Genomic DNA, 16,319 nt, shown 5'->3' on the forward strand with positions numbered 1-16,319 from the left:
ATTCATTGGTAAAATTATTAACTATATCGAATTTGGAGAAATTTCTGTAGTACCCAGCCTTATACCCTTCTTTCCATCACCCCACCTTATAGATCAATACTGTGTTTTTCTTCTCCCACTGTAAAGTTATCTTTCTATGTATAACCTTTGAAAATTATAAAATTCTAAACTGTTTGTTGTTTAATTCATTGCATATTTTTGTAATGTTTTTCTCACATTTATCATAAAGATCTATTATTATTATTTTATACCATAGCATTCTTTTTACCTGGCATGTGTCAATTCCTCCACTCTCATATCCAGCACAAAGCATGTTTCCAGTAATAATACCATTGTACCATCCAGGACTGTTGCAAATTGAAGTGGGAATGACATATATTTGTGCTTCCTGCAAAATAACTGATATTTCACCTGAAATAAAGTTACACAAAATGGAAAACAACATTATTCCACTTTATTAAAACAGCCTTGATAATGAATGCTCCGCTCTTGTAATTAAAGAGCCATTTACCTTGGGACCACCAACTGACAATGAGAAACAATCACAACACAGTGGGTAGCTTAGAACAGGGGCACAATCCCCCTAAAAATTGGTGTCACTATTTATATATATTACCAATTGCACTCATACCAGTAAATCTTACAAAGCCATAATTCTATTTCTAACAAGGAGCAATGTCTGTCTGATTACAGGCTAATTTGAATTTGTTTAAACATCTCAATCTACAACCAGCCCCCTCAACCCTACTCTCTCCCAACTTCTCCTCTCTCTATTGCACTGCATACCCTTATCTAGCTCATCTTTAACCTGTCTCTCTCCATTGCCATATCTCCATCCTCTTTTAAATGTGCATTCATCTCACCAATCCTAAAGAAACCACCTCTCAACCTAGCTTCTCTGTCTAACTACCTCCCTATTACTTTCTTCTCCTTTTCCTACAAATTACTTGAGGGAGTTATCTATCTCACTTTTTCTTCTGTCACACCCTCCTCGACTCTTGGCACTCAGGTTTATGTCCCCATCATTCCAGTGAGACGGCCCTCATAAAAGTGATTAATGATATACTTATAGTAAAGTGTAAAGGTCACTTCTCCATACTCATCCTCCTGGACCTCTATGTTGCTTTCTGCTACACAAACTTCACTTCATTGGCCTTTGTGACACTATCCTTTACTGGTTCACTTCCTACCTATCAAACCGCTTCCTCAGTGTTTTTACCTCGGGCACATGACCTCCACTCCACTATCTCTTGGGGTCCCTGCCCTCTGCTTTTCTCACTGTACACTTTTCGCCTGGTGAGCTAATTTGCTCATTTGACCTCCAGTCGACCTCTTTGGCTGACTACCAAATCTACCTTCTCTGACCTATCCCCTTCTGTACTATCCCATGTAATCGACAGTCTCTCTGCTATTTTCATATGGATGTGCCAACACTACCTAAAGCTTAATATGTCCAGAGCAGAGATTATAAGGTTAACTCTTTCTAGATTCATTACATCCCCTCAAATCTCCTTCACTGCCAGCAACACTACAATTTCCTCAGTCTTCAAAGTGATTGCCTTGGTGTCACACTTGACTCCACCCTCTGCATTATTTCTCACATCTCATCTCTCTTCCATGCTGGTCACCTACACCTTCAAAATATTACTAGAAAACACCCTTTTCTTACCCAAGGTGCAACCAAAACTCTTGTCCATTCTCATCTCCCGCCTCAACTACAGCAATCTCCGTCTATCTGGCATTCCTCTCATTCATCTATCCCCACTTCAATCCATCTTAAATGCTGTGACAAGACTCATCTTTCTCACTCACCACTCCACATACACTACCAAGTCCAATCACTCTCTCACAACTCCTTATTAGAGCTTACTCTACGCTCACATATACTACTCAGAATGGCACACCCTCACAGCTGTCCCAATTTTCAGGTTACCCTGATCCTCTAGTAAACTAGAAACAACAGGAGCGAGGATTAATCAGACATGTTAATCCATCATTCAGTGTTTGAGTTCCTTAGTCCATAGTAATTGCAGCATTTTTCATTGGTAACAACTTCCACTCCTGAAATTGTCTGCTTGTCAGTAGCAATGAGTTGCATTTTGATATAACTCTTTGACACAACTGTTGTACTGGTTTTAATTGACTGACTGTTTTTACATTCATCCTCTTTCATCAACAGTCTGTTTGAAAAGCCCAAGTCTTCTTATTTTATCTGCATGGTGGATGATAATCATATCTGCTGCCCATCACCATGTTGCATTCATAGACACTAAATAATCGATTCTCTGAACTGAACATATATTATTTAATGGTACTTGCATTCCTGCTTCAAACAGAATTGTCTGCACATAGAATGGTGATTGGAAAGTCAATTACATGGTCACATGAGGTGTACTCAATAAAATGGCCATCCAGTTTTTATTGTTTACTTGGTAATTTTCATTTGACCCCCACCACCACCACAATCACCTGGACAAATGCTGTTGATTTAGCCTTATGCCCTCTTATCTACATTATTGCACAAATGTGTCACATACGCCATCAAATGAGTTTATGGCAGGGCAACAATATGTTTCCCCTAGCTTCTTGGAGATATTTCATCATTATTTACCCTAGCTACAATAGAAGATCCGTATAATCATGATTATTTAGTGAGAGAGTTTTATTTTAATAATATGTTTTTACTTTGAATCATATCTTAATCAAGCAGAATATTGAAGAACCACATTCAACCTCATATCTAAATTTGAACCTGTAATGAATATTTTCCTTTACATTTTATACATAAAACCATAAAAGATTACCTCCTGGTGTAGTTGTGCCCCAGCCAGTTATAAAGCATTGCGTCAATGGGTCTACAGGTAGCGCCCTTGTAGCTAAACAGACTGGTTGGATATAATCAGTATATGATATTGAACTTGATAATTCCAATAATGCAACATCATTATCCATTGTCGTAACATCAAAATTTGCATGAACACTGATTTGTCTAATTCCTGATATTCTCCTTGTTTTGGCTGCATGTAAGATACTATTTATTCCAAAAACTGCTCTCCAGTACCTAGGATTTCTGATAGAGGGACAGAGAGAGAAAACATTGAAATCTTCATATGCATGTCATCTGAAATTATTATTTAAGATTTACAATTTCTCAATGTATCCCTCTACTTTGTTTGCAGACCCTTTCTAATACCAGTGGCATTTAATGCAAAGAAGAGGGAGGGGAAAACAACAGACTTAATGCGGTTTTATGCATACCAGGCAGAATGGGTGTCTCATAACCAATCAGATAAGGCTCAAAACTTCTCCTTTTCAAAACTTTTGGAGCCCAACACTGTGAAATCCAGGATATAGTTGAAAATATAATTGTCAGTGAAAATGTCTACAGTCAAAAGGTTGACACAGTTGTGTGTAGAAATAATTTTTACACTACACTACACTACAGGTCCCAGTGGGCCTGTGATTCCCCAAGTGCCAACATACCCTAATAGCAGGAGCAAGCTGGGCTGGATGGTAAATAAGTGGTAAATTACTTGGAGTCAATAGATCTTTCAGATTTCTTGCCCTTTTAAAAATAATATCTGGTCTCTCTGAGACTACAGGGCCTACAATGGGATCCAAATGAATGATGTTCCAATGTTTAGTCCTTCTCTCATCTCCACTATACTCAGTAATGAATTGAATCATATTCCTCTTACTATCCTTTGTCTTATAAATCAGGAGATCTCTTCAATTCATTAGTTTTCTTCAGAGTTCCAGATATAATAGGTTCAGGGTACTTTCTCTCCCTAAATCTATCAGCGTAAACTTTAAGTTGCTCAATACATGTATCAGCATTTGAGCAATTGCGTTTTATCCTGCTAAATTGTGAAATGGGAATGTTATCTTTTCATTTGGTTAAATGATTTCTACTGTAATGTAAATAACTATTAATATCCACATTTTTAATAAATGTCTTTGTCTCAATTTCACCTTCCTTAATTTCCAAAATCAAATCTAAGGGGGGTATTCAATTGTTGCTTTTAACGCGCTAAAACAAAAAAAAACGAGCGCTCGAAAAATATTACAGTTTATACGGTAATATGCGCGTAAATACCGTTAATACGGTAGTTTACTCGCTGAATTTCAGCGAGATGAAATTTAGCGAGTAATTACCGTATTAACGCTAATATTTTTAGAGCGCTCGTTTGAGAGCGTTAACGGCAACAATTGAATACCCCCCTAAAAATGCAACACTTGTCTCCTCCATATTGAAAGTAAGTTTGAGGTTATACTGGTTATCTATTATATAATTAATGACATTTTTTAAACTATCCGTGGACCCATTTCAAATAGTTAAAATATGGTCAATGAATATATGAAATAAAGTAATATGCTCTAAAAAGGGATTACTGATAAAAAATATTATCTGCTTCCCATTTGCTCATACATAAATTACCAAAGGACGGTGCAAAAATAGTACCCATTGCCATCCCACAGTTTTGGAGGTGAATATATATATAAAAATATAAAATAATTATGTGAGAGTATAAAAATAACCAGGTTATAAATAAATAATTTATGACTATCTTCTAAAACACTATCCAATTCTAAAAAATATCTAACAAAATCTAGTCCTTTGTCATGATTTATAGAGGTATATAGTGCCTGTACGTCTATAGTAAACCATTTATATCCTTCTTTTCATTCAACTATTTCTAATAACTGTAGCGAGGAATGTGTGTCCTTCAGAAAAGCAGATAAATCTACAACATATTTTTTGAGAAAAATTTCAAAATATTGTAAAGCTCATGATGTAAGGGAATCAATCCCTGCTATTATAGGTGTACCAGGATGCTTTTTTAAACATTTATGCACCTTGGGGAGATAATCAAAAACATCGGAATAGTCTGGGATTCTAGTAATAGATATAAATATTCATCTTGATTAAGAATACTATCCTATAGAACCTTTTGCAAAATAATTTTTAAATCAAAGACAAAGGATGTAGTTGGGTCTCCTTCTAAGACTTTATAATATTCTTTATCACTCAATAATCTTTAAGCCACCAGAACATAATCATATCTCCCCCCCTTATCAGCTTGCTGAACAACAATCTTCTCTTCATAAGAGAATCAAGAGCTTGTTTCTCATGTATTCAAATATTCTTCTTATATTTAATATCAGTTCTCTCATTACAAATATCTTTCTAAACAAGTTGCTAAAAAACCTCAAGATTACCACCTTAGATTCTATGGGAAAAAAACTTTTGAGGATAACTTCAAATCTGATTTAGATCATTTAGGTTCATTATCTCCAACTACATTTTGATTTTTTTTAAAATGACATTTCAACTTTAGTCTGCTTATATATTTATTCAAATCAATGAAAAGTAGAAAATCATTTGATTTATTTGTGGGAGCAAAAGATAATCCTCGACTGAGTAGTTTCATTTCAAATTTTGTAAGTTTGTGATCAAATAAATGAAAGATACCAAACTTCCTAGGGTCATCAAAGTATTCTAGTAATTCCGCCCTTTTTTTTCTTATATTCTCTTATAAGTGAAAAGCACGCCAAACAAACGGCGCTGACACAGTTATGCTGAACCACTTTGCTGTACTTTATTTAGGAATGTCAGGATGGTAGAAAACAGCAACTCTTATAGTTCCAGCAATTCACACAAACAAACCAAAATATTTACAGTTCCATGCGACCCTGCTGCTAGCTAGACACAGTCCCTTCACTAGTCACCGGCCACTGGCTGGCGTCGGTCGCACCGCCCACAAGACAGTTCCAGCTATTTAAGCTTTCTCCCCAGCACTAACTAGCTAAATCGCACCCAGGTGCTCCACCTGTGATCTGTGTGTGAGCATGCAGACTCCCACAGGAGTCATAAAATATATATATATATATATATATATATATATATATATATATATATATATATATATCTATTGTAATTAATTGAAATGTCAGAAACAACCCTTGCAATCCACACATGCAAAGAAATCAAACCACAGTTTTCCATAATTTAACTTTTTTTTTTTATATACAATAACTTTTTATTGAATAGTTTCAGAGAGTACAATCGTAAAGTCGTAAAGACCAAGGGCAATCATATAAGATGACATTTACCAAAGTGCATGGAAATCAAAACCACATTAGATATAGCCAGTAGTAAAGTTATGTTGTCAAGTATGAGACTACCAAAATTACAAAGTCTCGCATTTGCATGAGTAAATGCCCTTGTAAGTTAAACGTTAGTATTACATAAGAAAATTGATTTAAAAAAAACAAAAACCCAGGATGGAAGGGAAAGGAAGAGAGGGAAAGGAGGGGGGGGGAGGGGAAGGGACCTAAGAGCAAAGATCCAGTCATAGATGAAAACTAGTTAACATTCAAGGCAGCATATTTTCCTGACTCTTGGGGGGGTATTCAATTGTTAGCGTTAACGGGGAAAAACGAGCGCTCAAAAATATTACCGTTTATACGGTAATATTGCGCGAGAAAAGCGTTAATACGGTAGTTTACTCGCGGAATTTCAGCTCGCACTCAGGGAGCGGCGAGCTGAAATTCCGCAAGTAATTACCGTATTAACGCTAAGATTTTTTGAGCGCTCGTTTTTCCCCGTTAACGCTAACAATTGAATACCCCCCTTGAAATTCTAACCAATCAAGTCATATAGTACAATAGTCATTAAACTTATCGGATGAACTAAGAATCAGGTCATCCATATATCTATAAGATTCGATGCGAATGAGCCACTCTTTCAGGGTTGGAGGAGAAGAGGATCTCCAGTGAACGGGGATTACTGCTTTTGCAGCACTATTTAAGTTTTTTAGCAAGGATTTTTTGTATAGTGATATTGGAGTCTTTGTCTGGTTTAATAACCAAAAACCCGGGTCATCTTGAACTTCAGCTTTCAAGATTTCTTTTGAGATTGCAATGACACCTTCCCAGAAGGGGCTCAAGGATGGACACTCCCACCAGATATGCAACGGTGTCCCAAAACCCGAGCCACATCTCCAACATAAATTAGAGGTCCCAGGGTACATTTTAACAAGGACATTATGACAACGGTACCAAATGGAGAGGGCCTTATACTGTGTCTCAAACAATGTTACACTAAGGGCTAGATTTACTAAGCTGCGGGTTTGAAAAAGTGGGGATGTTGCCTATAGCAACCAATCAGATTCTAGCTATCATTTTGTAGAAGGTACTAAATAAATGAAAACTAGAATCTGATTGGTTGCTATAGGCAACATCCCCACTTTTTCAAACCCGCAGCTTAGTAAATCTAGCCCTAAGAGAGCTAGCCATGGTAGCCTGAAAGATATTATTCCAATGTCTCTCTTGTATCTGGTTCCCCAAGTCTTTTTCCCAATCTTTCGTAAATCTTAGCATAGAGGAGAAACGGTTCTCTACCAGGATTATATAGATCCCGGAAAGGATATGCGTAGGACTTGAAGGGGAGATGCACATAGTTTCAAATGATGTAAATTCCCTATTAACACCCAAGCGCACCTTTTTGGTGCTTAAAAAGTGTTTAAGTTGCAAGTAATGCCAAAATTCAGAATTAGGCAGGCTCCATTTGGCATGTAGATACTCAAAGGTATGCACACCAAACGGACACACCAGGGACAGGTGCTCGAACAGTGTCTGAGAGACCATTCCTCTATTGAGACCCATTGTTTGTCTGCTTTGGCTCTTGCCCAATCAAGTATTCTACTGAGCATAAGAGCATCGTAATAAGTCTCAAAATTAGGGAGCCCGTCAAGTTGTTTCCGCCTGAATAAAATATCGTGCTTAAAGCGGGGTTTCCACCCCCCCCCCCCCTCACAAAATTCTTGATTAAACAGTTCAGATTTGAGAACCATTTGTGTGGTATGTGTATCGGCAGGGTCTGCAAAAGGTACAAGACACGTGGAAGAATGTTCATCTTGACAATATTAATTCTACCTATCCATGAAAACTTCTTCCCCTGCCACTCTCTCAGATCTTTTCGAAGTCCATTATATATGGGTTGAAAATTAACCTCAAGTAGTTGGGAAGGGTCTTTGGTGATGTTTACTCCCAAATACTTAATGTGGTTCGGGGGCCAAGTAAAAGCAAACACACTTTGAAGTCCTTCAACTACCTCTGGGGTAGTAGTAAGATTAAGTGAAACAGATTTTTAATAGTTAATCTTAAAGTTAGATAAAACTCCAAATCTATGGAACTCTAAAACCAGATTAGGAACTGAGATTACTGGGTTAGTAATAATTGCTAACAATCAGTTACCCAATCAGATTCCGGAAATATCAGGGTTTAATCTGATTGCCCTTGCCAGTGCTTCCATGCATAGAACAAAAACGAGTGATAATAAAGGGCAGCCTTGTCTCGTGCCGTTGGATATAATAAGAGGGTTAGAGAGATCACCATTTATCTTTATTCTAGCCGTGGGTTGGTGATAAAGCGCAAGTATTCTGTGGAGACTCGTTTGACCTAGGCCCATATGGGTAAGAACACCTCTTAAAAAAGTCCAGTCTATTCTGTCAAATGCTTTTTCAGCATCAGTTGACAGCAGCAGAGACTGGGTGGAGGAATTGGATGCCAAGTGAATTCGATCAAGAACTTTGGTGGTGTTGTCCCTAGCCTCACGGCCAGGCACAAAACCTACTTGATCGGAATGAATGATTCTTGGTAATATGGATTTCAACCTATTGGCAATGAGTTTAGCATAAAGCTTGACATTTACATTAAGGAGCGAGATTGGTCTATAACTTGGACATCTGGACGGGTCTTTCCCATCTTTAGGAATAACCGAGATATGGGCTTCTAAATCATGAGTCGTAACTTTTACCTTTTCAGAGACCGTGTTAAAGGCCTGAAGCATTAGAGGAACTAGGATATCTTTAAAAGTTTTGTAATATGTAATAGTGAATCCGTCCAGACCTGGGCTTTTTCCAGATGGCGTGGATTTGATGGCCTCCACTAATTCCAAAAAGGTAAAAGGGGCATCAAACATAGCCTTCTCTGGATCTGAGAGAGTGGGAAACCCAATATCAGCTAAATAGGAAGCAGTATTTGTTTGTTTCTCAAGAAGAGTGTCATTAACATATAGAATATATAGATATCGGATATTGCTCTTATGTAGCTCAGATGTAAGAGGTCTTAGTATCCTGCGTATTTGCAAAGTGTACCACGATAAATCTTGGAAAATTTGTATAATGCTCCCATCGAATTCCACCTTCTCCAAATGTCTGACTTTGTTTAAAATCTCCTCCTTCTGGGTAAAGTAGTGAAGTCTGCATATTTCTTTCTGATGCTACCCCTCTCGGACGAAGGGCTCTATGAGCTCTATCGAACATAATAACCTCATATGGATCTTGTTCTAGAATCTCATTGAAGATTTTAGTCAGTACATCAACTAGACCTTAAGTCGGGATATCCTCTGGAATGCCACATATCCTTAAGTTGTTCCTGCGGCCCCCTGTTATCAAGATCATCCATCCTTGTTTGTAGCAGCTTCAACTCTGTGGCTTGGCGAGAAACCACATCTTGAAGACTATTATGGTTCTCAACTGCTTCCTCCCTGCTTCCTTCCAGAACCGATAGTCTTAAGGGTGATGCGGGAGAGATCAGCCTGAATGTTTGCCACTTCTTTACGCACAATATCTTGTAGCTTAATTTCCAATTTCTCAAAGTCCGCCGTGGTCAGTAATTCTTGCTTAGTGGGTAGATATTTGAGCAGCTGTAGAATCTCACTAGTATCATGAGAACCTGTTGGAAGATTAGAAAGCTGACCAGCATTTAGGGATGGTGAGCTAGAGTTAACTGACGCTGCCGGAGAAGATGATTGCTGATTTTCAGACATTGTCGAGGAGCTGGGAGATTTCAAGAATTGCCGTATATCAGAACGCTGAGAAGAGCTAGAAAGGCTTGTTGATCCTTTTTTTGGAAGAACCTCTCCTATCTTTGCCCATCTACAAATCGGGGTGCTCACCAAGTTAGGTTATGATAAGAACTCAGAGTGATACTGAAAGGTACTGCAAGCTTGGTGATCTTCGCTGGCCACTTCTCGTCATAGTTGCCTAGGTCGCCATTCACACTAGGTTAAGAACATCATCACTACACATTATACGCAGCACTATGTGTTGATGAGAGAGTAAGAGAAATATTTTCTGTATGCGATTTCTCAGACAACCACAAGATGGCATAGAAGTTGTTTAAAATGGGAGAGAAATATGAAGTTCCAAGAGCATGAAGTTGTGATTACAAAACAAGGCAGTCCATGCCAGAGGATTATACAGATATGATATTATTAAATGATCTCACAGCTCACAGTAGAAACAGGCATCCAGAGCCCCTCCAGTAACCAACGGCACTCCAGTGCTGATAGCACAGCACCCCCAAACAGTGATCTGCGAGCTCCAGCAAGATGTTCAGGACCGCTGCTTCAGGATTGCCTGGTTGCTACCCCCTCACCTTGTGCTGCAGGGATCACTGTCCCACGGAGACAAACAAAATGGCGCCCGAGTTCTTTCTGTCGGCGGTAGGGCGGGAGAGAACTTCAGCTCCCGCAGGGGGAGAGGTGTTACCAGGGAGGGCACAAGCCACCAGTGTGCTGCAATCCAGGTAAGTACAGGATCTGGTACCCTCCCTTCACTGCTCAATCCCTCACCTCCAAGTCCCACTGAAGTAGCGTCGGCCCCGGGGATTGGCGATAAAATGGGTCCGAGACCTGAAGTGCCAATTAGCGCTTTATGTTCGGGCTAGAACTGGGCTGGGCACGGGTCCCGCAGATCACAGTCACTATCCCCAATGATCTATAAACAAAGCCGGCTGTGAGAGATCTGGAAATAGCACTTAGGGTAGAGTAGTGCACAGAGCTTGTGAAAAATGCAACTAGCCACGATGGCGTCGAGGCAATTCCCCCATAATTTAAGTTTTGTGTAATAATGTGATGACACAGGAAAAAAAGTATTGAACACATGAAGAAAGGGGAGGTGCAAAAAGGCATGGAAAGTCAAGACACCAGCTAAAATCTATCAGTAATTAGAATGCAATCCTTCCAGCTGGTGCAGCCACAACTGATGACCTTTAGAAAAATGTCTCATTACAAAGGTGTCACACAAGAAACATATCATGATGCGTAAAAGCAAAGAGCTCTTTCAAGACCTTCTCTACCTTATTGTTGCAAAACATACTGATGGCATTGGTTACAGAAGGTTCTCTAAACTGCTGAATGTTCCAGTGAGCACTGTTGGGGCCATAATCTGGATGTGCAAAGAACATAATTTCACCATAAACTGGCCACTACCAGGTGCACCTTGCAAGCTTTCTGACAGAGGAGTGAAAAAAATTATCAGAAGAGTTGTCCAAGAACCAAGGGCCACTTCTGAAGAGCTTCAAAAAGACCTGGAATTAGCAGGTACAATTGATTCAAAGAAAAAATAAGTAATGCACTCAACCACCAAGGCCTGTATGCACGCTCACCACGCAAGACTCCTTTGCTCAAGAAAAAACACGTTGAAGCATACCAACAGTGAAATTTGGGAGTGGGAACATCATGGCGTGGGGCTGTTTTTCTGCACATGGTACTGGCATACTGCATATAATTGAAGGAAGGATGAATGGAAAAATGTACAGATACATTCTTGATAAAAATCTGCTGCCATCTACCCGGATGCTGAAGATGAAACGAGGGTGGACATTTCAGCAAGACAATAATCCCAAACACACAGCCAAGGACACTCTAAATTGGTTTCAGAGAAAGAAAATGAAGCTGCTAGAATGGCCCAGCAAATCACCTGACTTGAATCTAATTGAAAATCTATGGAAAGAACTAAAGATCAGAGTTCATAGAAGAAGCCCACGGAGCAATCAAGATTTGAAGACCATTTGTGTTGCAAAATGGGGCAAAATCACACCTGAGCAATGCATGCAACTAGTTTCTCCATACAGGAGGTGTCTTTAAGCGGTCATTACCAACAAAGTCTTTTGTACAAAGCATTAAATAGCATTTTCAATACTTTTTCCCTGTGTCATTTCACATTATTACACAAAACTTAAATTATGGACATCTATGGTGTGAATTGCAAGGGTGGTTGCTGACATTTGGCGTACCGTATTTTTCGCTCCATAAGACGCACTTTTTCCCCCAAAAAAAGTGGGGGGAAAAGTGTGTGCGTCTTATGGAGCGAATACTGCAAGCAAGAAAGAAAAAAACTTACATTTCCAGCGTGGAGAAGCGGGTCCCGGCCAGGCTGCAGATCCTCCTGTTCGTCCGTCCCTCCGCCTATCTGTGAGGACCTAGCTATCACATGGGACGGCACCTGTCATGTGGTGCACGTCCCATGTGATAGCTAGGTCCTCACAGATAGGCGGAGGGACGGACGATCAGGAAGATCCAAAGTGCTGAAGACATCGCGCGCAGAGGGAATAAGGTAAGTTATCAATATTGTGTGTGTGTGCGCTGGAGTAGGAGAGAGAGAGAAGAGCAATGAATATACAGAGGAGGGAGAGAAGAGCAATGAATATACAGAGGAGGGAGAGAAGAGCAATGAATATACAGAGGAGGGAGAGGAGAGCAATGAGTATACAGAGGAGGGAGAGAAGAGCAATGAATATACAGAGGAGGGAGAGATGAGAAATGTATATTGCCATGTGCAAGCTATTTTGTAGACATATACATCTGCAAAATATAGTGTGTGTATGTTGGTGAGTGAGAGTGGGGGCCAGTGTATTTTGTGTGAGTGAAGGGGCCAGTGTATGTTTTCCTCCTCTAAAAACTAGGTGCGTCTTATAGTCAGGTGCGTCTTATGGAGCGAAAAATACGGTCAATTTCATTACAATAGCCACATTAAATATATAATTACTGAGATGAATGTTGATGTGTTCAATACTTATTTTACCTGAATATATATATCTATATATGCATTATGTCTATGCCTGTGTTTTCATTACATTGGTATATTTAAAAAAAAAAAAAAAAAAAAAGTTTCTTACTGAATGTTACATTCTATCTGTTTCTATAGACCAATGATCTTATGTTCTACTGAATCAATACAAAGAAACAATACACAGCGCTCAATCACTAATCACACCGCAGAGGCTTAATTGATTTTTAGGGGAGGTGGATTGCCCCACATCAGCTGCTCTCACTGGTTATTAGTTGGTCTATGCATGAGCGCTTCCATAACTTTTAACTATACTATGTTTTAAAGAATGTTGATAATACCTGGGTGGACCAAGTAATTACTGCTAATCATTTGTTACTTATGTTATTTATTACTGATACAAAATAAAAAACATAAAATTTAAGGTGATGGTTCATACTAAATCTTGAATACATAGATAATGACTAAGCACCAAAAACTATGTATTGTTATGTGAATTTATTGGTCTTATAACCTTTACTTATCCATTGTTTAATTGTATTTTTTCTAGATAATTGTATGTAGCTATAGTTCTACTGCCACATACTGTCTTGGGTCACAATTCTTTACAGAGAAAAGAAGTTCAAAGAAAAAAGAGGCTAGAAGTAATTTTTTAAAACAACTTCTAGCCTCTTTTTTCTTTGAATTATATTGAATATGTTATTGGTAGCACCCCTTTGCGTGAGATAAGAATTCTCTTAGGATAAAAGCATTAGAGGGTTATTCCCCAATCTGTGCGCCAGAAATTTCCTCTTCTTTTTCAGAGAAAAAAAGTTATCAGTGACGTATAAAGTAAAGTGGAGCTACCATGTATGAATGAGCCATCAATATACAGCCAGAACCTTAGAAAAGGAACTTGGCATGTAATCACATGTTGTATAGGTATTACTCTTTGCTATCAACATCTCTGACAGATATGTTTACATTTTCTTCTTTCAACATACCTTTTCCCCTCTCAAAATGCAAATTTTAATTTTACTATTAATTTGTGGTTATCAGTTATTGCAACCTATTAAAGCAACCATAAATTAATAAACAGTTAGTAGTTGTCATTTTTGTTTCATAGAATGAATACAGTTAAAACAACAGTTTCAGTAAAGTTTTTTTTTCACTTTTTACAGAAGACATAGGATCCCAAGAGAACGGAGGTGCTTGCCATTTCTCTGCAGATTCTCTGCTTTAGGTCTCCTTTTAAATGTAAAAGTGCAGACAGGCCAGGCATTTCACTGCAGGCACTTTTCTAAGTATATTTTGTATAGCAAAGTGACTCCAGAAAAGTGCTGGACCTTGCCGCCCCTTCCCTCACCTCAAATAAAATGGATGACACTGCCTCTCCCTTCCCTCTCCACATATAACATAGATGACCCTTCCACCCCCTTCCTGCTCTTCCTATAACATGGCTGACCTTGTATTCCCCTTCCCTCTGCCAATAAAATGGTTTACCTGCCTCTCCCCTTTCACTTTCCTCCAATAACGTGGCTGCACATGACTAATAGCCAATAGCTAAGTTTATTCTGTAATCAAAGTGCCTCCTGAGACATTCTTGATCCTGCCATCCCCTTCTATCTACTCCAATAACGTGGCTAATCCCATCTCTCTTTTGCTTTTGATATGAGTCAGGTTGCCCATCACTGCTATACGTATTTTTATAAACATAATTCACATTAAAGTCATTTACATTACTTATAATATAAATGAGTTAAAGGGATTTCTGTAGATGTGATAACATCAGTACTATGTAGAAAAGTATAGGTCATAATATTCAAGATGGCTAAGTTTTAACTATATGAGACGTCTGTAATTACCAAGAAGAAAGAAATGTGTACTGAAAATTGTCTTGTAATTTGCATGGTCAATATATGATAGTTTAAATATTCTCCAGATGTGTATCCAGTGTTCTCCCCAGCACCTATTTCCCGGGTGCTCCACCCGGGTGTTTTTACTTCCCACCCGACTCTTGGGGGGGGTATTCAATTGTTAGCGTTAACGGGGAAAAACGAGCGCTCAAAAAATCTTAGCGTTAATACGGTAATTACTCGCGGAATTTCAGCTCCCTGAGCGGCGAGCTGAAATTCCGCGAGTAAACTACCGTATTAACGCTTTTCTCACGCAATATTGCCGTATAAACGGTAATATTTTTTGAGCGCTCGTTTTTCCCCGTTAACGCTAACAATTAAATACCCCCCTTGGAGCCCAATAGAGTCCATTTATAGTAGAATAAACCATTGTTTCTCCTATTAGAACAGGCACTATGTGGGCACAACAGCCAGCAGTGAGTGTTAGACCACTGACCACCAGTCTGAATAGTCCTGGCAGGTGTGAGCAATAACCTCCAACATTTTTCATTATTATTGCAAAGTATTACAACTGCCCCTACCCGGCTGCTTCTTAATGCCACCCGGCTAGCAAATTTTTCTGGGGAGAACACTGTGTGAGGTCTAATTAAATATGCCTCTGGTCATTCTCACTTTATAGAAGCATTTGGCTCTTGACTTGTTCCACAATCTCTCTTGAGATGTTTCAGGCAGTGTATTTAGTATATTTATGTCCACAGTGGCAAATATTTAATAATAATAATAATAATAATAATATTATTTATTATTATTATTATTATTATTAATATTTATAGAAGCAGGTTTCATTCAATTACAGCTAATTCTCTTTAATTAGAGTGATATTGGGGGATCTTCATCCCTTTCCTAATTATAATGTAATGCATGTTATTTTTAAAGCCTACTGTGTGCCCACCCACTCATTATGTTATTTGTGGTGCCTGACTCTTACTGGTTTTCATTTAGTGAATTAACAGCGTGGCAAATATACAAAGATAAGGATTTCTTTCACAGCTGTTCATACAATAAATACATATCAATACACAGATCACCATGTGTAAGAATAGTTGGCTGCATCTGGTTAATATAACTGAGATGGGTCATAAGAAAACAAAGTTTTTTACTGTTGTTTAACATCAATAATGTTAATATTTTTACAATACATACCTCCTTTTTACAACACAGTGAGCAGCGGTAATTACCCATATGTTGTGAATAAGTGATCCACCACACAAATGTGTATATCTATATCCTGAACTGAAAAATTGAAGGCTGACCTGCCATGGCCATGCTCCTGGAAGTGATTCATGACCACCTATAATACGGGATCCAAGTGTATCTATGAGTGGACGTTGACCACAAACTGAAAAATGGGAAAGGAAATACCACATGAGTATGAGCAGACTATAATATTTATACCATGATAACAAATTACTAAGGGCAACTATGACATAAAATATAAGAAAGAACAAGAAAGACATTTTAAGCGAATTAAAACAACCAAAATACTAGGATAGCAGCTAGTTGATAGGTTTCTCATCCGCCACCAGTTAAATTATGCTACCAGTTAAAACCCCAGCACTCTTAC

General features: G+C 38.5%; 1 protein-coding gene across 1 annotated transcript in view; it reads right to left on the bottom strand.

Annotated features, from left to right (window-relative positions):
• The window catches only part of TMPRSS12 (transmembrane serine protease 12), a 43,563-nt gene that overhangs the window by 10,330 nt on the left and 16,914 nt on the right, over positions 1-16,319 (bottom strand). Inside the window, exons 2-4 of the mRNA XM_075199291.1 lie at positions 15,899-16,094; positions 2,805-3,070; positions 269-411 (exon numbers count right to left, since the gene is read on the bottom strand). Of these exons, the coding sequence (XP_075055392.1) occupies positions 269-411; positions 2,805-3,070; positions 15,899-16,094 (605 nt within the window). The remainder of the gene's footprint in view (positions 1-268; positions 412-2,804; positions 3,071-15,898; positions 16,095-16,319) is intronic.

Source organism: Mixophyes fleayi, chromosome 2, assembly GCF_038048845.1.
Source record: "Mixophyes fleayi isolate aMixFle1 chromosome 2, aMixFle1.hap1, whole genome shotgun sequence".
NCBI classification, from domain to species: Eukaryota; Metazoa; Chordata; class Amphibia; order Anura; family Limnodynastidae; genus Mixophyes; species Mixophyes fleayi.